Source organism: Xyrauchen texanus, chromosome 32, assembly GCF_025860055.1.
Source record: "Xyrauchen texanus isolate HMW12.3.18 chromosome 32, RBS_HiC_50CHRs, whole genome shotgun sequence".
NCBI lineage: Eukaryota > Metazoa > Chordata > Actinopteri > Cypriniformes > Catostomidae > Xyrauchen > Xyrauchen texanus.
In genome coordinates, this window is record NC_068307.1 from 2879423 (window position 1) to 2904238 (window position 24816).

A 24816-nucleotide genomic window follows, 5' to 3' on the forward strand; every position below is an offset into this window, starting at 1 on the left:
AACCTTTGAATTAAAATAACTAAATAAAATAAGAATAAAATGCAAGGAGAGCTATGTAGAAAACTCTTAATATTAACTATGATTTTATTGCGTATTTGTACTTTAGAATAGTGCTTGGTCATTGAGAGGTGTTACTCTTTTTTTAACATAGATTGTAGAACATTTTGTAAAGTAACAAGATGAGATAAACAGTAGATAGGAGAAAGAGAACCGCCATATTTTTGCATTGTATATGACTGAAGGGATGGGGGTATTTACTGTAGTGAAATGTCAATGGGATGCATTTTGAAGTTGGAGACATAGGAAATAAAGCAAAAACAAAGAGGAAAAGTGGGGTATTTATGCACTTCAAGCTGTATGTGTTTTTCTGTCTTAAAGGAATATAATTTTTTTGATTGAAATGTTAGTTTTGCTGATAAAGAGAATCTTTGAATGATGCTAAAACTGCCTCTCACACTGTTTTGGGGACAGAATGCGCCGCCTGGTGGATGCTTCATTAATGCAAGCGTATCTGTCTGCAGCCCACAAGACATGTAACACCTACTACAAGACACGCCCTCTCCAAGTATCGCCCCCTTTGATCATAAAGTGATTCTATTGGCTAAAGAACTAATAAAATGCTATGAAATCGCTGTATGATTCATGCATAAATATAACAAAGAATAACTTTTAAATGATATTTCACATATTATATTATTAAACCGAAGGTAGTATGATTGTATTCAATATAATTTTAAGTTGCTGTATTTTTAATCATTTTAAATGTTTTAATCTTTGTGGTTAGGGTTAGATTTAGGGGTAGCTGTAGGTGTAGGGTTACTGTGGGATGAACAAATACAACAAACACAGTGAATGAATGTGACAGCCAACTTTTGTGAGACTTAAAGTGATAGTACACCCAAAAAAACCATAAAGACTCCAGTGGTTTAATCCATGTCTTTAATCTAAATCAATATTTCAATCCTTTTTACTAATATAGAAAAGAAGATTTACAGTAAAAAAAGGACTTAAATATTGATCTGTTTCTCACCCACACCAATCATATCGCTTCTGAAGACATGGATTAAACCACTGGAGTCATTTGGATGACTTTTATGCTGCCTTTATATGCTTTTTGGAGCTTCAAAGTTCTGGTCACCATTCACTTAAATTGTATGGATGTACAGAGCAGAAATATTCTTCTAAAAAAATCATTGTGCTCCGCAGAAGTAAGTAAGTCAGAAACAGCATTCTCACTTTTGGGTGAACTGTCCCTTTAAGCATTTTGCTGGTTATTTGAAGGGGGCATAACTTATAGTGGGCATGTCATGTAGTAGTCTTCCCAGAAGAAGGCAAGGGAACTGCCATGCGGTAACTTCTCCTGATCAGTGGGGGGGTGGGTATTCCTAATATTCCTATATTCCTACAAAGATGTAGGAATATAGGAATAACGTAATGTTGAAGTTTGACTGCTTGTAAACTTGAAGTATTCCAATGCTTATTTTGGATTTCAGCCGGTCTACTCCCACAACACTGAGCCATTGGACTAGCCACGTCCCTCTTTGCAAAACCCTGCACTCCAAAGATACCAAAATAGCTTTTCTGAGAGCAGAAACGTTTGTTAAAAACAACAGCAGTAAAACAGCGCCCTCAACTAGCAACTGTTATGAACAACATGGCATAAAAATGGCATTAAGCGGCCATTAAATAAAACGGCACAGTAAAAAAAAAAAAAAAAAGGAACATTTCTGCTTATGTTTGCCAAAGCAACGATCAAATCAATCAATATTTAATTAACAGCTGGCCATGCAATATGGTTTTGTTTTCTGTATATCTGTTGCCTGTCTCAAGGCCCCTAGCGCTCCCTCTCTGTACCCCAATGACTGTTTGATTGCGACCGTGGAGTTGCACTTTGAGTTATATGTATATACTTCTTTAATGTCTTATGGTGATATGTTCACCCTACACCACAGCGTTCTGGTGAAACACGTTACTTAAAGGTGAAGTGTGTCATTTTTAGCCTCTGAAGAAGACATACCTCTCCAAAACTGATGCATTGTGACTTTTTTGCAAACATGAAATGTTCTTTATAAGATGTCTATCAACCTGTTAATCATGCACCCGTTTCATCTTTCTACCTTTCTCCAATGTAAACCTCTTTGCAACCCGCCTTTCCATGTATGTTTCCTGGTTCCTAGTTTGTGCGCCAATGCGCTCCCGGCAACCTCAAAGACTTCTTACGGATATCAGATGTAACATATATTGCTCTTGTGCATCCCTGCCCGCCAGAGACCAACGCACGTGCGAGCGCACACACGCAAGAAGGTGTGTGGATCTACCTCCCTATACCTTCAGCCATACCTCCCCCGTCCCTGCCCTCATACAGGCCGTGTATGGTGCAGGAGACCCCTTGAGTTGACGGTGCTGTTTGAACAACCAGGAAATAAATGGACATTAAAAAGAGGGGGGAATTAGAAATTGGAATGTGGTCGATTTATACCTCACCAGGGACTGGGGGAGTTCCATCACCGTGGCAATGGAGATGCATGTCTCTGGTGTGGGATTCTGCAGCTAGATTTTCCACGACAGATATATGAATATACATATACACACATACTGTACATTATAAACAGAAACACCAATGAAGTTTGATTTGTTAGTTGTGCACTCACAGCATGAGATGTTATTCCCCAGAGACCGCTTTTGTGGACATAAATGCAGTAGCCCTTTTCTGATGTCAGATCCTTTCATCGCACCCGAAGTACATGCAAGTGTTTCCTCTTGTGTTCCAAGTGCCAATACCTTACTGTGACCCAACAAGAAAGACAATTGCACATTAACTACTGTAAAACATGAAGAAAATAGGCAATGCATATCTTAATAAAAGGTTTGTTACAAAGAGCATTTTTTTGGCTTCCTAATGTGCCATGCACCAATTTATGAACGCTAGTTTGCTACCGTTGCTTTTGACAACTAGCGCCCTAGTACAAGTTCAGTGTAACTGTCTTGGCATGCTGACAGCAAATTACATATTTAAAAAATTTTTTGTTCCACAATTTTATTTGGCATTAAGAGGGATAAATCTTATGCTTTGTTGACCTCTTTTTTGTGTGCATTTATTAAGTTAATTAAGGTTTATTATACTTATAAGTTGTATAGCAAGCTTCAAATAGAAAAGCTGATCAAAATGATGTTTAAGTTGAAGAAAGGCAAGGGAAGGATTTCAAATGGGCTTCATATTGAACATACTGCATTCACTGACAGACACATGGTGTCCTGACTCCCTTGAGACAACTCATTGGCACAAATTTTACAAAAATGCTCCACAGACAAGAGGAACATGTTTACATTTACATTAATGCATTTAGCGGACGCTTTTATCCAAAGCGACTTACAGTGCACTTATTACAGGGAGCAACCTGGAGTTAAGTGCCTTGCTCAAGGACACAATGGTGGTGGCTGTGGGGATCAAACCAGCAACCTTCTGATTAACAGTTATGTGCTTTAGCCCACTACGCACCACCACCACCACTCCTTGTTATAGGATCCGAGCACTTGCAACAAGACCAGAAAACATTGATATCATAAAAAGTAGTATCATGATTGTGGTGCTCTGTCAGGGAAAAAGCCAGTTAATAGAGTTGAATTGTAGTCAATACATTATGTACCAGGAAGCTTGCGTTTGTAATATATTAAACATTCATATTATTTTGCAGTAATAATGGATATGGAATATGCACTTGCAATGAGGGTTTAGACTAATTATTCCATACACCTCTCCAATGCAATATGACACTTTACAGTCAAATGTACAGTTATCTGTAAAGTAATGCATGAAATTATACTTATGCATTTAGATGACATCATTTGCAAACTAACCATTTATGCACATATCAATGGTCAACCTCTTTTAAAGACATACATGTTTTAGAATTCCTGTATTTAAAGTTGGACTACGTATCTTTGCGCTCTCCAGCAACATATGTGGTTGACAGATAAAATTGCAAGCAATTTGCAGAAGAACACTTTACGTGAGTCGTGTTTCGACACTGCTCTTCTGATGGATCCATCTCATGATTTGAGGTTACCTGGACACCGCCTGTGTGTGTGATCATGACTGGAGATATTCAAAGCTAGAGTCATAACATGCTTTTTTTCATGTTGATATAATTATGTTATATGGTTATACATTTAAATGAAATATTACTCGCTTTGATGAAGATAAACAACACATATACTTCTCTGACACTACACTCAGTGCACTTTTACACGAGAACAGGAGAACAGGGGAACAGGAGACTCCTGAATCATCACCAGATACAAGAATATTTTAATATGATTATTCAAGTGTTTTATTAATGTTTGCATAGTATTATCAATTTAAGAGGTGAAACTCGCGATACTGCTGATTCGAGTTCAATCAATGTAAGACTTCATTATTTTTACATTATTAATCATGTCGAGGAAATCGATGTTGAAAAGTTTGTTGACGAGAGGTTTTTGATTTCATCAATGATAACGAAATATGAGACGAAAAAGGCGTATCGTGAAGATTATGAAATCGTTTTATTGAAGCATACTGTTGACGATAATATGACATAAACCGAAGAAACATCTTGAGAAACTGTAAATATTAGAAGATTTTCGATATTTATTCATTTAATCCATTAATCCACAGTTTTGGGGATTTCTGCGCTTGAGCTGAGCGAGTTGAACTTGCTAACACCGGACAAATGAACCGCTTTAAAACGCGGCAAATAACTCATTTAAACGCATCTTATATACACATATGAGATTCATCAATATATCCACAACACTTATGGAACAACTTACATCTGCACAACAAAACAAATGAACGTGAACTTGAATTAAATGATGCGCTAGTCAGAATAATGGTAATTTGCGTAACTCGCGTTGTGAATGCAGTTTCCGTAAGAAACACGCAACAGGCAATGTGATATTCTTTCACGGAAAATTAATAAATCTCTTAAGCATGAAGAATTCAGAATAACTACTAAAAAGATGCGAATATTATTCTTTCAGGAGCTCTGGACTTTCACAAGTACAGTAGGCCTTGTGTACATTACGTACATTTATACAGTCTGTTTAATGCTAATTTATTTATGAATAATTGATTAAAGTTTGGTCTGTTACAGTTTGAGTCTTTTTTGTCAATTTTTCACGCCATCATCAAGTATAATATAGTATTTCCGTTGACTAAAATGATTGAATATAACATAAAAAAAATATTATTTTTTTGTCAAATGTCTAAAACTGACAAACGAAAAACACAGCAGTTGATAAAGAGAAACTGTGGCCTAATCACACTGTAAACTAAAAACATAAAACGAGCAATTATGGGGATAAAATATACTTTATTAAACATGAAATAATATGTACAAGAAGTTCATTTCAGAAGTCATAGTAAACATGCGCAGTAACTTCCCGTGACAACGGATAGCGATCGAGTAATGTTTGATTCATAAAACAACAAACACCGTTTATGTACTCAATCAATAATGACAATGTGTTCATTTTGAACCATCTTACATAGTGCAGCTTTAAAATAAAAATAAAAAAATATAGTTAATAGGCAATATTAATTTCCTCAACACCACTCTGTACCACAATACAAATAAAAAGGGTATTTTACCCCCAATAAAAATATAATAACAGTTAACTTCCATCTCAGCCTCGGCGAAGCTCTGACATAGACTTTGCAATGAGCCCGATTCAGAAGCAGTGAGAAAATAGACATTTGGGTCAGATGATGACACAAAGACCCTTGAAGGACTACAAAAATGGCCGATCTATTTCCCACAAAGAGAATGGAAGCTGATGTTGAAGAGTCACTGTTGTCTTCCTCAATAAGACACGATGGAAGTCCAAATCGGAGAAAAGTCTGATTTAAATGGCAAAAAACATGATGAGCACCACGATCAATATGATTACAAGAACTCCGATAGCACACCACTGTCTCCGACCTGCAACGTATAAAGCAGATAAATGAAGCAAAAACCTCAAACAATTTTCTTAGAAAGGGTCAACTTGATCATGCCATCATTTCCTGAATAAATAAATCTGTGAATCTGATTGGACAGAGCTAGAAAAACATTCAGTTTTGACCAACAATGTAAACATTCAAAAGGGACAGTTCACCCAAAAATGATAATTCCCTCATCATTTATTCACCCTCATGTCATGTGACTTTCTTCACACAGGAAAATATTTTGAAGGATATATGCAGATTAATTTTTTTGTCCGTACAATGCAAGTCAATGGGGTCTAAAACATGCGTCTCACCCAAAACTGATTATATTGCGTCATAAGACGTGGATTAAACCACTCGAGTCGTATCAATTATCGTTTGGAGCTTGAAAGTGTCGTACCCCATTGACTTCCATTGTATGGATAAGAACAGCCGAGACATTCTTCAAAATATCTGCGTTTGTGTTCTGCAGAAATCGTTTGAGTTTGAGAAGGCATAAGGGTGAGTAAATGAAGGGAATTACAATTTATGGGTGAACTATTCCTTTAAAAGGAATATTCCGGGTTCAATGGAGACAATCCTGAAACGTTAAAATCGTCACTGTTCAAAAGAATAGCCACAAGATGTAGAGCGTTAAGTTATAGCCAATTTTACAACTTCGTTGCCACGATGATGTAACACTGTACGCTAAAAAGACCATAAATGATCATTATTAACTTAACAGTTCAAATAATACAGAAGAATTCATGTAAAATTATAAGCGTCACATTTCTGCCTTTAAACACTCCAGAAATTGGCCCCATTGACTTCCATTGTAAGTGTCTCACTGGAACCTCAATTTGTGCCTTTTTTAAAGAAAAGGAGGGACGAGTCGAAATTCAGTTTTGTGGTAATCATTTCTGAGCTTAACCAAAGTCTTTCTAGCAAGTCAGTCCACTGTCGGCCTTGTTTGAAACGCTCTCGAGATGCCATTTCCAGTCATGCCAGTGCAGCTCCTGTCTACTTGAATGGAGTAAGACTGAAATCCCATAAATTATGAACAAAGTACATATTTCAAATCAGCAATAACATCCGACAATACTGGACTCATAATTTGTGCTTCTTTACCTCATTTTACGCTAAAACACGAAATGTTTCCGGCTTGTATAGCTACCGGTAATGTGCATGAGTGTTCTCGAGTTGATTGACAGGCGATGTCTGTATCTAAAAGGTGATTGGCTCTTTTAACTGTAAGGCGGGACTTCCTTCCTTGAATGTTCCAATGTCTCCCATTTTTTTCAATAGAAGTGGCCCCTCTCTGCTAAATGATCTCTGGCGCAACTTGTTTTGAATCCGGAATCAGTGTAATTTTTCGATTTCACCTTATTACTATGTTGCCTATGAAAACATGTACATACATGTATTTTAGCATCAACAATATTTGTATACTCTGTCTTATTATAGTATTAGCTTAACCCTCCCATTGCGTTCATGTCATTTTTAACACAGATTCTTTTTAAACACCACAAAGTTTTTCGTATGGGAACCAAACTTTGTGACTTTGTATAGACTACCAAAATAAACATAATGAATATGTTTCAGATTTTTTCATAATATAAGCAGAGATACGAAGAACACTCAGTAAAGAGCACAAGCACTTACTGCTGGTCATGTGTGAAACCTTCTCCATTTTCTTCAACACAGAGTCCATTCTAGAACCGGTCTGGTCCATCTCCTCGCTAAACTCACCAAGCATGCTATGGAAGAAAACAAGCACACAAACGCTTTTAAGATGAATGAATACAACATCGTGCAACCTACAGGCTCAGTCCTGTTTATTCAGATCAATCTTGTGCATGTGTTTGTTGCTTACACTGCCTGGTCGTCCAGCTCGTCTCCTATCCTGTTAGACATGTCCTTCAGGACACGGATGCTGCCTGACACCAGTTCCAACTGCTCATCCTGGTCCTGCATGATCAGCTGCACACAGAGGCAATTTAAAGAGGAGGATTAATTCATCATTAACATTAATGAACAACTGAGCACATCTTCATTAGGCTTTGTTTTAGGTATGTTTTGCATAGTAGATTCAAAAGAATCGCTCATAAGAGTCATTCGTTCAGGAATCAGACTACACTGGTCACGCGGTATGTTTTGCATTATAGATTCAAAAGAATCGCTCATAAGAGTAATTCGTTCAGGAATCAGACTACACTGCTCACGCAGTATGTTTTGCATTATAGATTCAAAAGAATCGCTCATAAGAGTCATTCGTTCAGGAATCAGACTACACTGGTCGCGCAGTATGTTTTGCATTGTAGATTCAAAAGAATCGCTCATAAGAGTCATTCGTTCAGGAATCAGACTACACTGGTCGCGCAGTATGTTTTGCATTGTAGATTCAAAAGAATCGCTCATAAGAGTCATTCGTTCAGGAATCAGACTACACTGGTCGCGCAGTATGTTTTGCATTGTAGATTCAAAAGAATCGCTCATAAGAGTCATTCGTTCAGGAATCAGACTACACTGGTCGCGCAGTATGTTTTGCATTGTAGATTCAAAAGAATCGCTCATAAGAGTCATTCGTTCAGGAATCAGACTACACTGGTCACGCTGTATGTTTTGCATAGTAGATTCAAAAGAATCGCTCATAAGAGTCATTCGTTCAGGAATCAGACTACACTGGTCACGCAGTATGTTTTGCATAGTAGATTCAAAAGAATCGGCTCATAAGAGTCATTCATTCAGGAATCAGACTACACTGGTCAATCGCAGTATGTTTTTCATAGTAGGCTCATAAGAGTCATTCGTTCAGGTATCAGACTACACTGCTCACGCAGTATGTTTTGCATTGTAGATTCAAAAGAATCGGCTCATAAGAGTCATTCGTTTGGGACACGTGTGTTTCAAACTGTTGACTCATTAGCAGTGCAAAGCTGCCGTTAAATTGCACAACAAGAAACACTGCCAGACTATTTTATTATGATATTTGATCCGCATCTAGGGAAAACTGCACATTTGGGAGTCGTTAACAGTACAGAAATTCATGAAAAATCATCAGCAGTAACCACTGATTTATTCCAAAAACATCCATATATTCATCCATCACAGTGGACTCATGGACACAAAGTTGACGACTTGAATTTGAATTTATTCTTTCAACGTTATGTTATTGAAATGACCATCCTCTCTTTACCTGCTGCTGTTCCTGTTGCTCCTGAATATATCTGGAGTTTGCGGACACCAGATGAGGCTCCAGACCGGCATGCCGATCATTTCCCAGCAATGTGGTTCCCAGCAAAGCCTATCAGACAGAGACTGATGATGTTATCACAATCCAGAGTCAATTCAGTTTAACTGTAAATGAAGTTACTCACCTGTTTGTTTTTCTTCTCTGCTTGAGCCACAGTCGAGGGACTCGCCAGATGCTCTTTCATGAGCTACAAACACATATATAAATTCATACGCACACATGTATAAACATATGGGCGCAATATAAAATCAGGAACTAGAAGGAATAGGAAAATGATCGACACCTGCACAGATTTCCGTGTTCGCTCCACAAACTCTCGCCTCTCCTGAAGTTCATGCTCTCCTAAACGGAACTTCCCAGGGTTTGCCTCCACAATACCTGATATACTGTCAAGGACTATAAAGAGTTCTGCATATGTATAGTACTGAGATGCACAGTACTCTGGTCATCTACCAGTCATAGTGTTTGAACCAGACACCTGCAACACCTGAAAAGGAAGGTATCAAGGCACGTCCAAATCCAATGTTTGCGTCATATCTTGTCCAATAAGATGCCTTTATATGGTCTGTTTTTTTAAGGCAAAATGTACGTATCCTTCACTACCAATGCTATCCGACAACTGGCAAAGTGCCTCATTGTAACCTCATTTGCAACTGGCAAAGTGCCAAATTGTGTTTACATTTTTAATGATAGAGATTATGACACAGTCTGAGAATCTCAAGCCAAGAAACTGCTGAAAGGTCACAAAAAATTGAGCTAAAAATGCACTTGTATTCCTTATTTTTCTGATTTTACATTATATATCTCTATATAAATAAGATGGTTCCAAAAAACTGCTTTTGTGTTGTTCCCAATCTTGTCAACTGTACCTGAGAAAAAGTTTGGTTTATATGAGAAAGCAATCAAATGTTATAGCATTACAAATATAATTTATCATAGTGTTCATAAACGTCTCCAAACAAATAAAACATAATAAATGTACATAAAAAAACGAATTAAACATGGAAACACAACAATAACTAAAGGTTTGCATTGCATAAATCATTTTATATCATTCAACAATGACAAGAGCTTGATTGAACATGGGGACATGATTTTAGTAATGAGATTTGGTCTAGATTTTTATTTTATTTGTAAATGTTACATATGGCCACCAGGAGATGGCGCCAAGTAAATGAGACAAACTCAATCATGACTCAAATGACACAGAATGAAACTCATTGGAAACTCTTGGTGGCCATATGTAACATTGAGCTTCATGTGTATTATCTAATGATCTGTGCATCTGATTAACTTGTGTGTGGGCTCGTTTTAAAGATAATCACCTCCTCTAATTAATGATATGTGATATTTTATGTTCTGTTTATTAAACAAATAGGCTGGTTGTATTTTACTCTTTGAGAGCTTTTTAACAACATATGACACATGACTATTTGATGGGTTTGACGTTTTTACTGATTGCAATATTTTGAACAGTGCAAATATTTTTTTATAAATAATCAAAACAGAGCACTTCTGACTTGTCTACATATTTCAAAGCACTTGTTCAGTTTTGGTCATAATGTCTACATGCATTGGAAAGTACAGCTTGCAAGCGTTAAAACGATACCTATTTTGTGTTGTTCAAGACAGTAGTTATTAATATTATGACAATTATATTTTGTTTTCTTGGAGATGTTGCTTAAATATGATTATTATTATAACAGTAAATACTACACTGTACTATACAATATTTGTATATTTCTGTGGCAATTTCTTCAATCCTCCCATCAAGCTTTTATTTTGACATGAAGGCTTTTCCATTCGGTGTTTTTGATGGGAGTTTCAAAACTCCGGTTAAAGGGATAGTTCATCAAAAAATTCTAATTCTCTCATCATTTACTCACCCTCATGTCATCCCAGAAGTGCCTTTATTATGTTGAACACAAACAAAGATTTTAAGAAGAATATCTCAGCTCTGTAGGTCCAGTCTTTGAACTTTGACGGTCCAAAAAGCACATAAATGCAGCATAAAAGTAATCCAGTGGTTTAATCCATGTCTTCTGATACGAGATATGGGTGAGAAAGAGAACGATATTTGAATCCTTTTTACTATAAATTCTCCTCCCTGCCAGCAGGTGGCGATATGCACAAAGAATGCGAATCACCAAAAACAAAAGAATGCGGAAGTAAAAGTGAAAGTGGAGATTTATAGTCAAATAGGACATATTCATTGATCTTTTTCTCACCTACACTAATCGCATCGCTTCTGAAGACATGGATTAAACCACTGGAGTCTTATGGATTACTTTTATGTTTCTTTTATGTGCTTTTGGACCTTCAAAGTTCTGGTCACCATTCACTTGTATTGTAAGGACCTACAGAGCTGAGGTATTCTTCTAAAAATCTTTGTGTTCTGCCGAAGAAAGTCATACACATCTGGGATGGCATGAGGGTGGGTAAATGATGAGAGAATTTTTTTTTTTTTTGGGTGAACTGTCCCTTTAAGACATGGGTCCGGTGTTATTATTAAAAGTACCGAATGCTGCGGTTTGATTATATTAAAATATAGACTGCGAGTGCTGCACACTTTACAGTAAAGATCCGTCTCTTCTGTCATATGCTACTGTACAACAAGCACAGCGTGTAATGCTCATAAAATGTGGCGTTTTGATCGACATGGAGACTGAAATTATATTAGTACTATTAATTTCTTCCTATTTGACTTCTTCATTATTAAAGCAAATTAGCATTAAAAAAATGACTGACTGAACCTTTATCCAAAAACACTGCTTGTTAATCAGTGACTGACAGGACAGCGGAGTAGAAAGGCATTTGCCTACAACTCTCACTTTGGAGGATACTAATGGTTTCATGCAGGTCCTCCAGGTCCCAGTCGATGGCCCTTATGCAGTTTCGGAGTTCATTGGTACTCCAGTCCAGCTCATCATGGCTGACGGGTGTTTCCTCCTGGAGCAGTTCCTCCCAGCGCTCAAACAGCCCCTGTGCTTTGGAAAGAGCCTTTTGCACCTCCCTGCCAACAGAGAGGGGACCACATCAGCCCACTTGATCTGAGTAAATTTAACATTTATATTTATGCATTTGGCAGACGCTTTTATCCAAAGCGACTTACAGGGCACTTGTTACAGCAACTTGGATTAAGTGTCTTACTCAAGGACACAATGGTGGTGGCTGTGGGGATCGAACCAGCGACCTTCTGATTACCAGTTATGTGCTTTAGTCCACTACGCACCACCACCACCACCACTCCAGTAAATACTAATCAACAGTAAAGCCAAGAGCGTATCCAGCTAATTACTTTTGGGTGGGCCTCAATATAAATGGACGGGCCAAGATTTTTTTTTAACCATATTTTCATTAACATCAGAGAAATGGCGCACTCAGAAAGTTCTTTCACACTTTCAGAAATCAGGATTTATGCAATTTAAAACTATTTTATGTATTTATATTTGAAGTCAAAGAATAATCACTAATATTCTAGGTGGGCCCAGGCCCACCCATGGCTACACCACTGCATAAAGCAGCTTTCATGGAGTGGTCATGTGGCACTGGCTATTGTGACGTCATATATCAATATGACACATTTGAGTTGTTTCTATTTAGTGGAGTGGACTCAAATTCATATGTGCTTATATTTCTCAAACACATACAACAATCCATCAATGCATCTCCCCCTGGCCTCTTTAATCTTAATTTAAGATTCCATATTACATCAACTAATTTAATGTAACATGTAACTGTTTATTAGTAAACAAACACTTTGTTCATTCTACTGGAGCTACAGGTAATGATGGTACTGCTTCACTGACCCCGCGTCAACTTATCTTAAACCCTGCGTCTCTTTTACACAGAGAGAAGACAAACTTTTAGATGGAACAGAAGAGGATCACTTTGCTTACCCTTTAACCACGAAAAAGGGATCTTCCATCGACATATTAGCTCCCCTGTTTCAGGAGCTGCGTGAAGTCATCGGCAAGATGGGTTGTGTAAAACATATACGCGAGCACCAGTTTTCAAAATAAAAGTCTCAAAGGAACATCCGCTTCACTATTGGCTACACTGAATGAGTTTATGCACATTTTTATATTTTTGTAAAATATTCTGGTAAATAATAGATATTTTTTTTTTGGTTTGTTAATATTTTTTTAAACAGTTGTCCGTGTTTTATTGCATATTAATAAAGACATGCATTATCCTTAATGTTCTGCATTCATAATTTATGAATAAGTTTTATAAATAATTGTATAATAATTAACTCGAAGCAGGCCTAAAACTCTGTTTCTGCCCAGTAAAGGGAATATAAATGATTCAAAAATACATTCAAAATGAAATTCACACAAAAAATATGCATAATTTATGATAAACATATTTTCAATTTCTGAGTTTGTCATTTTGATATATATATATATTAAATGAAATTTTATGTCATGTGGTGTAACCAACATGCAGCAATTTTGTTAAATAGAAATCATAAAACAGAGAAGACCCTTTTAGTCCTGCAAGACAACTAGACTATTTTAAATTATTTTTTATTTATCAGTTTTTTGTTTAATCATAAAATACAAACAAGCACTAAAAAATAGAAAACGGCAAGGTCGTTGAACAATATTAATAAAATATATTTTATGCACACAAGCATCCTCAAATGAACAATATAGTTCCATCTTCACAGAGAGATAATAAAGCACCATTCACACACCATTTCATCTCATATTCATACATAGTTTCTGTGTTTTGATAGAAGGTGTGCTCAACTCTGATTCTAGACTTTACCAAAGCAGTGAAAAGGCGTGAAACATTTATATTTCACCCTTCGGCAGATAATCTACGACCCAGACCACGACTAGACCCTCCAAGACCCAGACCAAGACTAGACCTCTTGAGACCAAGACAAGACCAAGACTAGACCCTCCAAGACCCAGACCAAGACTAGACCTCTTGAGACCAAGACTAGACCCTCCAAGACCCAGACCAAGACTAGACCTCTTGAGACCAAGACTAGACCATCCAAGACCCAGACCAAGACTAGACCTCTTGAGACCAAGACTAGACCATCCAAGACCCAGACCAAGACTAGACCTCTTGAGACCAAGACAAGACCAAGACTAGACCCTCCAAGACCCAGACCAAGACTAGACCCCTTGAGACCAAGACAAGACCAAGACCAGACCCTCCAAGACTAGAAACCTTGAGACCAAGACAAGACCAAGACTAGACCCTCCAAGACCCAGACCAAGACTAGACCTCTTGAGACCAAGACAAGACCAAGACTAGACCCTCCAAGACCCAGACCAAGACTAGACCTCTTGAGACCAAGACTAGACCATCCAAGACCCAGACCAAGACTAGACCTCTTGAGACCAAGACAAGACCAAGACTAGACCCTCCAAGACCCAGACCAAGACTAGACCCCTTGAGACCAAGACAAGACCAAGACCAGACCCTCCAAGACTAGAAACCTTGAGACCAAGACAAGACCAAGACTAGACCCTCCAAGACCCAGACCAAGACTAGACCTCTTGAGACCAAGACAAGACCAAGACTAGACCCTCCAAGACCCAGACCAAGACTAGACCTCTTGAGACCAAGACTAGACCATCCAAGACCCAGACCAAGACTAGACCTCTTGAGACCAAGACTAGACCATCCAAGACCCAGACCAAGACTAGACCTCTTGAGACCAAGACAAGACCAAGACCCAGACCCTCCAAGACCCAGACCAAGACTAGACCTCTTGAGACCAAGACTAGACCATCCAAGACCCAGACCAAGACTAGACCTCTTGAGACCAAGACAAGACCAAGACTAGACCTCTTGAGACCAAGACAAGACCAAGACTAGACCCTCCAAGACCCAGACCAAGACTAGACCTCTTGAGACCAAGACTAGACCATCCAAGACCCAGACCAAGACTAGACCTCTTGAGACCAAGACAAGACCAAGACCCAGACCCTCCAAGACCCAGACCAAGACTAGACCTCTTGAGACCTAGACTAGACCATCCAAGACCCAGACCAAGACTAGACCTCTTGAGACCAAGACAAGACCAAGACTAGACCCTCCAAGACCCAGACCAAGACTAGACCTCTTGAGACCAAGACAAGACCAAGACCAGGCCCTCCAAGACTAGAAACCTTGAGACCAAGACAAGACCAAGACTAGACCCTCCAAGACCCAGACCAAGACTAGACCCCTTGAGACCAAGACAAGACCAAGACCAGACCCTCCATGACTAGAAACCTTGAGACCAAGACAAGACCAAGACTAGACCCCTTGATTTTATTCTAAATGTGAATGCCCCCAACGTTGTTGACACACACACACACACACACACACACACACACACACACACACACACACACACACACACACACCAAGACTAGACCACACACACAAACAGACACACACATACACACACATTCAAACACACACACACACACACACACATACACACACACACACGCACACACTCTCTCTCTCTTTCTACACACACACACACACACACACACACACACACACACACACACACACACACACATTCAAACATACACACAAACAGACACACACACACACACACATTCACACAAAAACTCTCCCACTTTACTTGAGTTGCACTGTGACATTACAGTAAGATGTAAGATTTGACAAGGTGGGAGGGGCGTGTTTATACACTCAGGGGAATGAAACTCATGACGTCACCAGAGCTCACATAAAACACCGCCCTGAGAGGAGAAAAGTTCAAGTTTAACAAACCACTGAGAAGAGCAAGTCTTGACGTAAATAAAAGGCAAAAGAACTGAAATATTCTAGTGCATTGAGAATACTCGAAGAATGGACGCTGAGGCCAAGAGAATTATGACTCTTTCTGTTAGTAAACTGTATTCATTGAGGATCCAGCGTGGGGGTTTGAGACTTCACCGGAGTCTTCTGCTCTTCATGACCATGAGAGCCACCCGGGACATCTACAACACCGCCGTGCGGCTCAAAGACACGGAGTGGGACGAGCAGGTCGTTCCGTGCATCTCGGAAGCGGCCACGGAGGAGCCCATGGACACTAGTGAAGACCAAGCCACAGTCAGCGACTCTGTAATGACTCCTAAAGAGATCTCGGTTAAACCTCAAGAACCTAAAGAGAAACTAGAGGAGGACGAAGAGAACCGAGTCGCACATAACTGTGAACGGCACTCCAGGAAGCGCCGCGGTAAGATGGCCGTCGAGCCGGACTTTCTGCCTCTGAAGAAGGCGAGAATGGACACGGACGACGAGGTCTTAAGGACGACTAATGGAAACAGCTTTCGACAAGATGAAACACTGACAGCGTTCCCCACAAATTGGGCCATCGGTGCATATTGAGGGAAAAAAAGACTTTGGATAGTCCTGAGAATCATCTCCCTTGTTGGGAATTTCCTGGACAAACTGGTTCTGAACTGACCAGTTAATGCAGTCTTGACGGAGTTTAACACCTGTGTGCCACAGCTCGCCAGAAGAGCGAGGAGAGCTCACTAAGAGGCCCGCAGGAATGAAGATCCAGATCCAGTTTTATCCAAACCGCTGATGAATCACCGGAGCTGCTTCACTGTTCAGATGAGTCAGAGATGGATGACTCTGATCTGATATCAGATGCTGACTCAACCAAATTGAACTTTGTGCAAAGAGCTTTCAGTCGCATATGAAGTTTACAGCCTCAAATAAAACACATATAATGGTGTATGAACTACTGTAAGAGACAAACACCTATCTGACGACCCATAAGCTGTGTTCAGAGTTCTGTCTTTGGTTGCAATAAACGTACAAATATTCAAAATGATTCTGTTGTGCTGATGAGATTTTGACAACATTGCTATCCACAGAAATAAGAGTTGGAACGAGCTGTGGATGTTTGCGTGTGGATGCAAGGTGCTAGCCTGCCATTGGGAGCGACTTGGGGTTCAATGTCTTGCCCAAGGACACTTCAGCATGTGGAGTCGCGTGGGCCAGGAATCAAACCACCAACCCTGCGATTAGTGGCCGACCCGCTCTACCGCTTTACCACCTGAGCCACAGCCGAGCCACAGCCGAGCCACAGCCGAGCCACAGCCGAGCCACAGCCGAGCCACAGCCGAGCCACAGCCGAGCCACAGCCGAGCCACAGCCGAGCCACAGCCGAGCCACAGCCGAGCCACAGCCGAGCCACAGCCGGAGCCACAGCCGGAGCCACAGCCTTCAAATGTGAAGCTTATAATGTAACTGTAAAGTTGTTTAAATAGTTTTTTATGGCGATAAGTCATCATGTAAACAAAGTTGGATGTGTAAAATTGGCTATAACTTTCCACAGATGCGGTTAGTAAGCAATTTGATCTCACTAAAATCACGTTAACACACATTGATTTGGGGGAGGGGCTTGGGGTACCCCCCCATCAGTAATGTGTGACATTAGCTCACTCGTAGCCATTTATCATGATTTATAATATTTATCGTACACAGTTCATCCTCTCGATGTGGGCGGTGAGAAAGCCATAAGCTGTAAACGGTGTGATTTCCCTTGATTAGTCAGCAAAACCTGCCCGAACATGTCCATGAATCACGAAATTCTCCTTTCCCTTGAACACGCTCAAACACATTGACTAGTGGCCACTGTCAGACTATGTTATTGTCAAGCTTGAAGTCCTAGTTGAACTGGTTGAGGGTTGTAGAAGCAGCATTACTGCATTCGAATCTGACATCCGTTGAGCACAATGTGAAATAATTTAGTCAGGAGAGTGAAACTGGGGCCTGCAGGGTTCAGGACATGACTTTTAATGACATCTTCATATAGGCGTGAGGCCTTACGGTGACTAATGTTACAGTAACGTGAGAATAGAAATGTGAGCTATAAAGGGAGTGCATGTTTATATAACTTTTGATTGGTGGTCGAACACTAAAGCCTAAAGTATACTTCGGGTACTCTTGATGTGTTCAAGCACTAAACGTGTGTTGCCAGATTTGTTCTAGTATGCGCCTGGAACGATTTGCACTAATTAGGGGGTCCGCAAGGTGGCAACACTCACAATTGAGCCATTGCTTTCACGAAGAAGCGCTAGAAGAAGACATAATCGATGATAAACAACAGGAGATGACTGTGGAAACAATAACAGTGGATGTGTATGTCAAGAACACGGAGATACCTGCATTTGTATAACTCAATAAATAGTCCAGTGTCTCATAGCAGTCGTAGCGTGCATGCGTGCCCCATCCGCAATCAAATGGTGTACTTTAAAAGGCTGAGCTTTAGACTGTATGCAGGCGCTAAGTGTTCGGTCAAAACCGAAGTACACTTTAGGCTTAAAACCTGGTGGCAACCTATTTTCAGGTTGTGAGCAATTCCAGTGATATCAGCTGGGAATTGTTTTACCTCAGTATCACTTTACAATAAGGTTCCACTAAGTTGACCTAAGTTGTAGAAAGTCATTCAAATGTTTATGATGTTTCCAGGAGTGTTTATTATTCATGTTTCTGAGGCGTTACAGACATTACAGCTGGTTTTCTAGAAAGATGAATGCATAATTCTGATTTAAAGTAATGACCAGCATCATCCAATCACAGCCAACCATGTTCAAATAAAATGACCAATTATAAATTGTGAATCTATGTACTGATGATCATTGTCCCATGTGTGTTAATCATGTTGAGGGATCCAAACCTCTTCTGCAGCCTGAAACTGAACTATTGATCTGATTGTAGGAGTGAACGCACTTAACTGCATAGAGAGCTATAGGATGCTCCCTTGCTCCCTATTTAGTGCATGACTTAACTTCCAGTGTGCTGTCTGTCTGCACTGTGCTCAGAACAGTTATAGGAGAGTTATAGGATGCTCCCTTGCTCCCTATTTTGTGCATGACTTGACCTGCAGTGTGCTGTCTGTCTGCACTGGTCTCAGAACAGTTATAGGAGAGTTATAGGATGCTCCCTTGCTCCCTATTTAGTGCATGACTTAACCTCCAGTGTGCTGTCTGTCTGCACTGGTCTCAGAACAGTTATAGGAGAGTTATAGGATGCTCCCTTGCTCCCTATTTAGTGCATGACTTAACCTCCAGTGTGCTGTCTGTCTGCACTGTGCTCAGAACAGTTATAGGAGAGCTATAGGATGCTCCCTTGCTCCCTATTTAGTGCATGACTTGACCTGCAGTGTGCTGTCTGTCTGCACTAGTCTCAGAACAGTTATAGGAGAGCTATAGGATGCTCCCTTGCTCCCTATTTAGTGCATGACTTGACCTCCAGTGTGCTGTCTGTCTGCACTGGTCTCAGAACAGTTATAGGAGAGTTATAGGATGCTCCCTTGCTCCCTATTTTGTGCATGACTTGACCTGCAGTGTGCTGTCTGTCTGCACTGGTCTCAGAACAGTTATAGGAGAGTTATAGGATGCTCCCTTGCTCCCTATTTTGTGCATGACTTGACCTGCAGTGTGCTGTCTGTCTGCACTGGTCTCAGAACAGTTATAGGAGAGTTATAGGATGCTCCCTTGCTCCCTATTTTGTGCATGACTTGACCTGCAGTGTGCTGTCTGTCTGCACTGGTCTCAGAACAGTTATAGGAGAGTTATAGGATGCTCCCTTGCTCCCTATTTTGTGCATGACTTGACCTGCAGTGTGCTGTCTGTCTGCACTGGTCTCAGAACAGTTATAGGAGAGTTATAGGATGCTCCCTTGCTCCCTATTTAGTGCATGACTTAACCTCCAGTGTGCTGTCTGTCTGCACTGGTCTCAGAACAGTTATAGGAGAGTTATAGGATGCTCCCTTGCTCCCTATTTAGTGCATGACTTAACTTCCAGTGTGCTGTCTGTCTGCACTGTGCTCAGAACAGTTATAGGAGAGCTATAGGATGTTCCCTTGCTCCCTATTTTGTGCATGACTTGACCTGCAGTGTGCTGTCTGTCTGCACTGGTCTCAGAACAGTTATAGGAGAGTTATAGGATGCTCCCTTGCTCCCTATTTTGTGCATGACTTGACCTGCAGTGTGCTGTCTGTCTGCACTGGTCTCAGAACAGTTATAGGAGAGTTATAGGATGCTCCCTTGCTCCCTATTTAGTGCATGACTTAACCTCCAGTGTGCTGTCTGTCTGCACTGGTCTCAGAACAGTTATAGGAGAGTTATAGGATGCTCCCTTGCTCCCTATTTTGTGCATGACTTGACCTGCAGTGTGCTGTCTGTCTGCACTGGTCTCAGAACAGTTATAGGAGAGCTATAGGATGCTCCCTTGCTCCCTATTTAGTGCATGACTTGACCTCCAGTGTGCTGTCTGTCTGCACTGGTCTCAGAACAGTTATAGGAGAGTTATAGGATGCTCCCTTGCTCCCTATTTTGTGCATGACTTGACCTGCAGTGTGCTGTCTGTCTGCACTGGTCTCAGAACAGTTATAGGAGAGTTATAGGATGCTCCCTTGCTCCCTATTTTGTGCATGACTTGACCTGCAGTGTGCTGTCTGTCTGCACTGGTCTCAGAACAGTTATAGGAGAGTTATAGGATGCTCCCTTGCTCCCTATTTAGTGCATGACTTAACCTCCAGTGTGCTGTCTGTCTGCACTGGTCTCAGAACAGTTATAGGAGAGTTATAGGATGCTCCCTTGCTCCCTATTTAGTGCATGACTTAACCTCCAGTGTGCTGTCTGTCTGCACTGGTCTCAGAACAGTTATAGGAGAGCTATAGGATGCTCGCTTGCTCCCTATTTAGTGCATGACTTAACCTCCAGTGTGCTGTCTGTCTGCACTGGTCTCAGAACAGTTATAGAGAGCTATAGGATGCTCCCTTGCTCCCTATTTAGTGCATGACTTAACCTCCAGTGTGCTGTCTGTCTGCACTGGTCTCAGAACAGTTATAGGAGAGTTATAGGATGCTCCCTTGCTCCCTATTTAGTGCATGACTTAACCTCCAGTGTGCTGTCTGTCTGCACTGGTCTCAGAACAGTTATAGGAGAGTTATAGGATGCTCCCTTGCTCCCTATTTTGTGCATGACTTGACCTGCAGTGTGCTGTCTGTCTGCACTGGTCTCAGAACAGTTATAGGAGAGTTATAGGATGCTCCCTTGCTCCCTATTTAGTACATGACTTAACCTCCAGTGTGCTGTCTGTCTGCACTGGTCTCAGAACAGTTATAGGAGAGTTATGGGATGCTCCCTTGCTCCCTATTTAGTACATGACTTAACCTCCAGTGTGCTGTCTGTCTGCACTGGTCTCAGAACAGTTATAGGAGAGTTATAGGATGCTCCCTTGCTCCCTATTTAGTGCATGACTTAACTTCCAGTGTGCTGTCTGTCTGCACTGTGCTCAGAACAGTTATAGGAGAGCTATAGGATGCTCCCTTGCTCCCTATTTTGTGCATGACTTGACCTGCAGTGTGCTGTCTGTCTGCACTGGTCTCAGAACAGTTATAGGAGAGTTATAGGATGCTCCCTTGCTCCCTATTTAGTGCATGACTTAACCTCCAGTGTGCTGTCTGTCTGCACTGGTCTCAGAACAGTTATAGGAGAGTTATAGGATGCTCCCTTGCTCCCTATTTTGTGCATGACTTGACCTGCAGTGTGCTGTCTGTCTGCACTGGTCTCAGAACAGTTATAGGAGAGCTATAGGATGCTCCCTTGCTCCCTATTTAGTGCATGACTTAACCTCCAGTGTGCTGTCTGTCTGCACTGGTCTCAGAACAGTTATAGGAGAGCTATAGGATGCTCGCTTGCTCCTATTTAGTGCATGACTTAACCTCCAGTGTGCTGTCTGTCTGCACTGGTCTCAGAACAGTTATAGAGAGCTATAGGATGCTCCCTTGCTCCCTATTTAGTGCATGACTTAACCTCCAGTGTGCTGTCTGTCTGCACTGGTCTCAGAACAGTTATAGGAGAGCTATAGGATGCTCCCTTGCTCCCTATTTAGTGCATGACTTAACCTCCAGTGTGCTGTCTGTCTGCACTGGTCTCAGAACAGTTTGAAATGCACCTTATTTACATCCTAACTCCATATAAAGCCTCTGAAAGCCACATTTCCCAGCTTTTGCATGAACTCATTTATTCTCAATGTGATAATTGCACAGTAAATAAATTAATAGCACCTTATTGTACAGTGTGAACAAAAAATAATATAACAAAATTTAGATTAAAATGAAGCAAAATGACCAAAAGATTTGTGAAAAGTTGTTCAAAATAATGAAGATGATTTTGGAACCACTCCACAGCACTCATCCGAGTACTTCATGTTTATCAGCGTGCCACAGTGTAAACCCCCCCGAAGTATTTAAAGCAGCATATCAAACGAAACTAGAGGTGCTACTCTTTACAACCACATTTTTAAAAATTTTCTCCCCTATTCTCTCCAATTTGGAATGCCCCGTTCCCAAAGCGCTCAATCCGTGCAACTTGTCACGTGGCTTGACGTAGCATCTTATCACCGTGGAAACGTAGCACGTGTGGAGGCTTCACGCTATTCTCTGCAGCATCCACACACAACTCACCACGTGCAGGAACCACATTATAGCGACCACGAGGAGGTGACCCCATGTGACTCTACCCTCCCTATCAACCGGGCCAATTTGGTTGCTTAGGAGACCTGACTGGAGTCACTCAGCAGGCCCTGGATTAGATCTCGCGACTCCAGTGATTATAGTCATCGTCAATACTCACTGATCTATCCAGACCCCCCACAAATATATTTTTTAACTCAGAAACACAACTCTGTCCAGCATTCATGTAAAACAATGTGTGTTTCACTTATTTACTCAGGAAGAATATGGGCTGTGAGATACAGGACAACAACAACAACAATAATAATAATAATAATAATAATAATGAGTTGTGAGGATACTGGAGAACTGGTGCTCTCTGCTCCACCTCACAAAAAGATGGAAACAGTTGCGGGACTTTTGTTCTATGGTGGTACTTGTTTGTGTAACATGTTCTATTCTATACAGTAATGCACTTGTTTTTCCAATCATTTGTGCAGAATGCTCTTACCCTGACTAGGAGTATCCGTCCCAGACAACTGACACCACACCAAGATGTTGCAAAGAGGATGTTCATGTACAACAAACTCGAGCAAAATGCAAGCACTCCAGTTGTAATGTTTAATTGCAGTGTTTGTGTATGTACTCAAGTGTATTGTCTTTTGTAGTTACATGCATGACAACCCAAAGACAAAGTTACGGTTTATTTAAATGTTGTATTGCACTTTCATTTGAAGACATGACATTGTAACTTAAAATAAATCTGACATAAAAAAAAATCAAAAAATCTCATATTAGACATTTTAAATGGTGTCCTGTGTTGGAGCTGGACCCACTGAGTTTTGGAGCAGGTGGGACGAGGTGATGTGCAGTACACTGGGGAAACATCTGATGATGATGGCAATAACCAATGAGTCAATTATCACGGTCAGAACACGATGCCGTATTTTAGAAAGGGACCCCGTAATAGTACCTCCTAAAACATGCACACAGAAGTGCTCAAATGCACTTTTACCTTACAACTGGTTTTATTAAATACATGAACATAATGTGAAACCAAAGTGTTGTACACTGTGTAAAATAGCATATTCATTTATGGTTTGTGCTCCAAAGATCATTTAATATGATTCGTGTTTTATAAAGACACCTGTACTGCTGATCTTTTGTGGTGTCTGGTCGTGTGTCTGTTTAGATCTGCCATGTAACATTAAGAGTAAAGATTTTGACGACATATTTCAGTCACTTGGTTAAAATTAAAAACGCAGACTCATACGGTCAGCCGGGTTAGCTATAAAGCTAATGATCAGGACACTCTATAAATGGGCAATTTTCAGCCGTCTACATTTAACAAGACACTCCACATGATACAAACCTTAAGTCACAGTATTCCTCTGATGGTGTCTGTTTCTTTAAAAGTTTGCGACCTTGGAGTTTATCTGCAAGTGCTTGATTCCATGCTCATGAGAGCTGTGTGACTCTGGTCCCACCCTGATAGTACAACAGAGCGTGATTGGTTGAAGTCAGAACTTGCTACGATTGGTCAGAGTAATGTGGCCGTTATCTGATTGGCTTGAGTAGACGATGGGTGGAGTCCATAGGGCATTTATGGCATATGGCATTAAGCCTCAATAATTCGAGTAACACTATGAGAACGTGCAAAATGATTGACAGGCAGAAAGTGTCATTGTCTGTGTTTTTGTTGGCTGTTTACAGAATTTAGTGCTGGGGGGCCTGGGTAGCTAAGCGAGTAAAGATGCTGACTACCAAATCTGGAGACGTGAGTTTGAATCCAGGGCGTGCTGAGTGACTCCAGCCAGGTCTCCTAAGCAACCAAATAGGCCCTGTTGCTAGGGAGGGTAGAGTCACATGGGGTAACCTCCTCGTGGTCGCTATATTGTGGTTCTCGCTCTCGGTGGGGCGTGTGGTGAGTTGTGCGTGGATGCCGTGGAGAACAGCGTGAAGCCTCCACAAGCGATATGTCTCCGCGGTAACGCAGAGGCAACTGAGATTCGTCCTCTGCCACCCGGATTAAGGCGAGCCACTACACCACCACGAAGCCTTAGAGCGCATTAGGAATTGGTCATGCCAAATTGGGGAGAAAAAAAACACAAAAAAACCCAGAATCTAATAATAAATGAGACATTGTTACAGTGACATCTTTCAGGGAATAGG

General features: G+C 40.7%; 2 protein-coding genes and 1 long non-coding RNA gene across 7 annotated transcripts; 1 reads left to right on the forward strand and 2 right to left on the reverse strand.

The window, feature by feature from the left end:
* Positions 1 to 5342: 5342 nt before the first annotated feature.
* Positions 5343 to 13175, reverse strand: LOC127626189 (syntaxin-10-like). Its single transcript, XM_052101802.1, has 8 exons — positions 13100 to 13175; positions 12044 to 12213; positions 9484 to 9578; positions 9325 to 9387; positions 9144 to 9251; positions 7821 to 7927; positions 7610 to 7704; positions 5343 to 5963 (listed from the first exon to the last, which is right to left on the reverse strand). Exons 1-8 carry the CDS (start codon positions 13132 to 13134, stop codon positions 5887 to 5889), a joined length of 750 nt encoding a protein of 249 aa, XP_051957762.1. The 5' UTR covers positions 13135 to 13175; the 3' UTR covers positions 5343 to 5886.
* Positions 13176 to 16031: 2856 nt separating this feature from the next.
* LOC127625684 (immediate early response gene 2 protein-like) lies at positions 16032 to 23486 on the forward strand. The gene is made up of 2 exons (XM_052101019.1): positions 16032 to 17422; positions 23145 to 23486. The coding sequence occupies exon 1, from the start codon at positions 16032 to 16034 to the stop codon at positions 16551 to 16553; it is 522 nt and encodes a 173-aa protein (XP_051956979.1). The 3' UTR covers positions 16554 to 17422; positions 23145 to 23486.
* Positions 19025 to 23157, reverse strand: LOC127625685 (uncharacterized). 5 transcript variants are annotated; one of them, XR_007968334.1, is made up of 4 exons: positions 22096 to 23157; positions 21362 to 21545; positions 19431 to 21085; positions 19025 to 19154 (listed from the first exon to the last, which is right to left on the reverse strand). It is a non-coding gene; the product is annotated as an uncharacterized LOC127625685 (long non-coding RNA). The 5 variants fall into 5 exon arrangements; XR_007968335.1 differs by having other exon boundaries at positions 19431 to 20810; positions 20994 to 21545; XR_007968333.1 differs by having other exon boundaries at positions 19431 to 20350; positions 20627 to 21545.
* Positions 23487 to 24816: the final 1330 nt, after the last annotated feature.

What these genes read in the sequence shown, in the direction of transcription:
- LOC127626189 (XM_052101802.1), bottom strand. Translation starts at nt 13,134, where the DNA reads ATGTCGATGGAAGATCCCTTTTTCGTGGTTAAAGG. An exon ending in GGACCTGCATGAAACCATTA is followed by an intron (nt 9,579 to 12,043) that starts GTATCCTCCAAA and finishes ACAGTATATCAG; the next exon opens with GTATTGTGGAGGCAAACCCT. An exon ending in GAACACGGAAATCTGTGCAG is followed by an intron (nt 9,388 to 9,483) that starts GTGTCGATCATT and finishes ATGTGTTTGTAG; the next exon opens with CTCATGAAAGAGCATCTGGC.
- LOC127625684 (XM_052101019.1), top strand. Translation starts at nt 16,032, where the DNA reads ATGGACGCTGAGGCCAAGAGAATTATGACTCTTTCTGTTAGTAAACTG.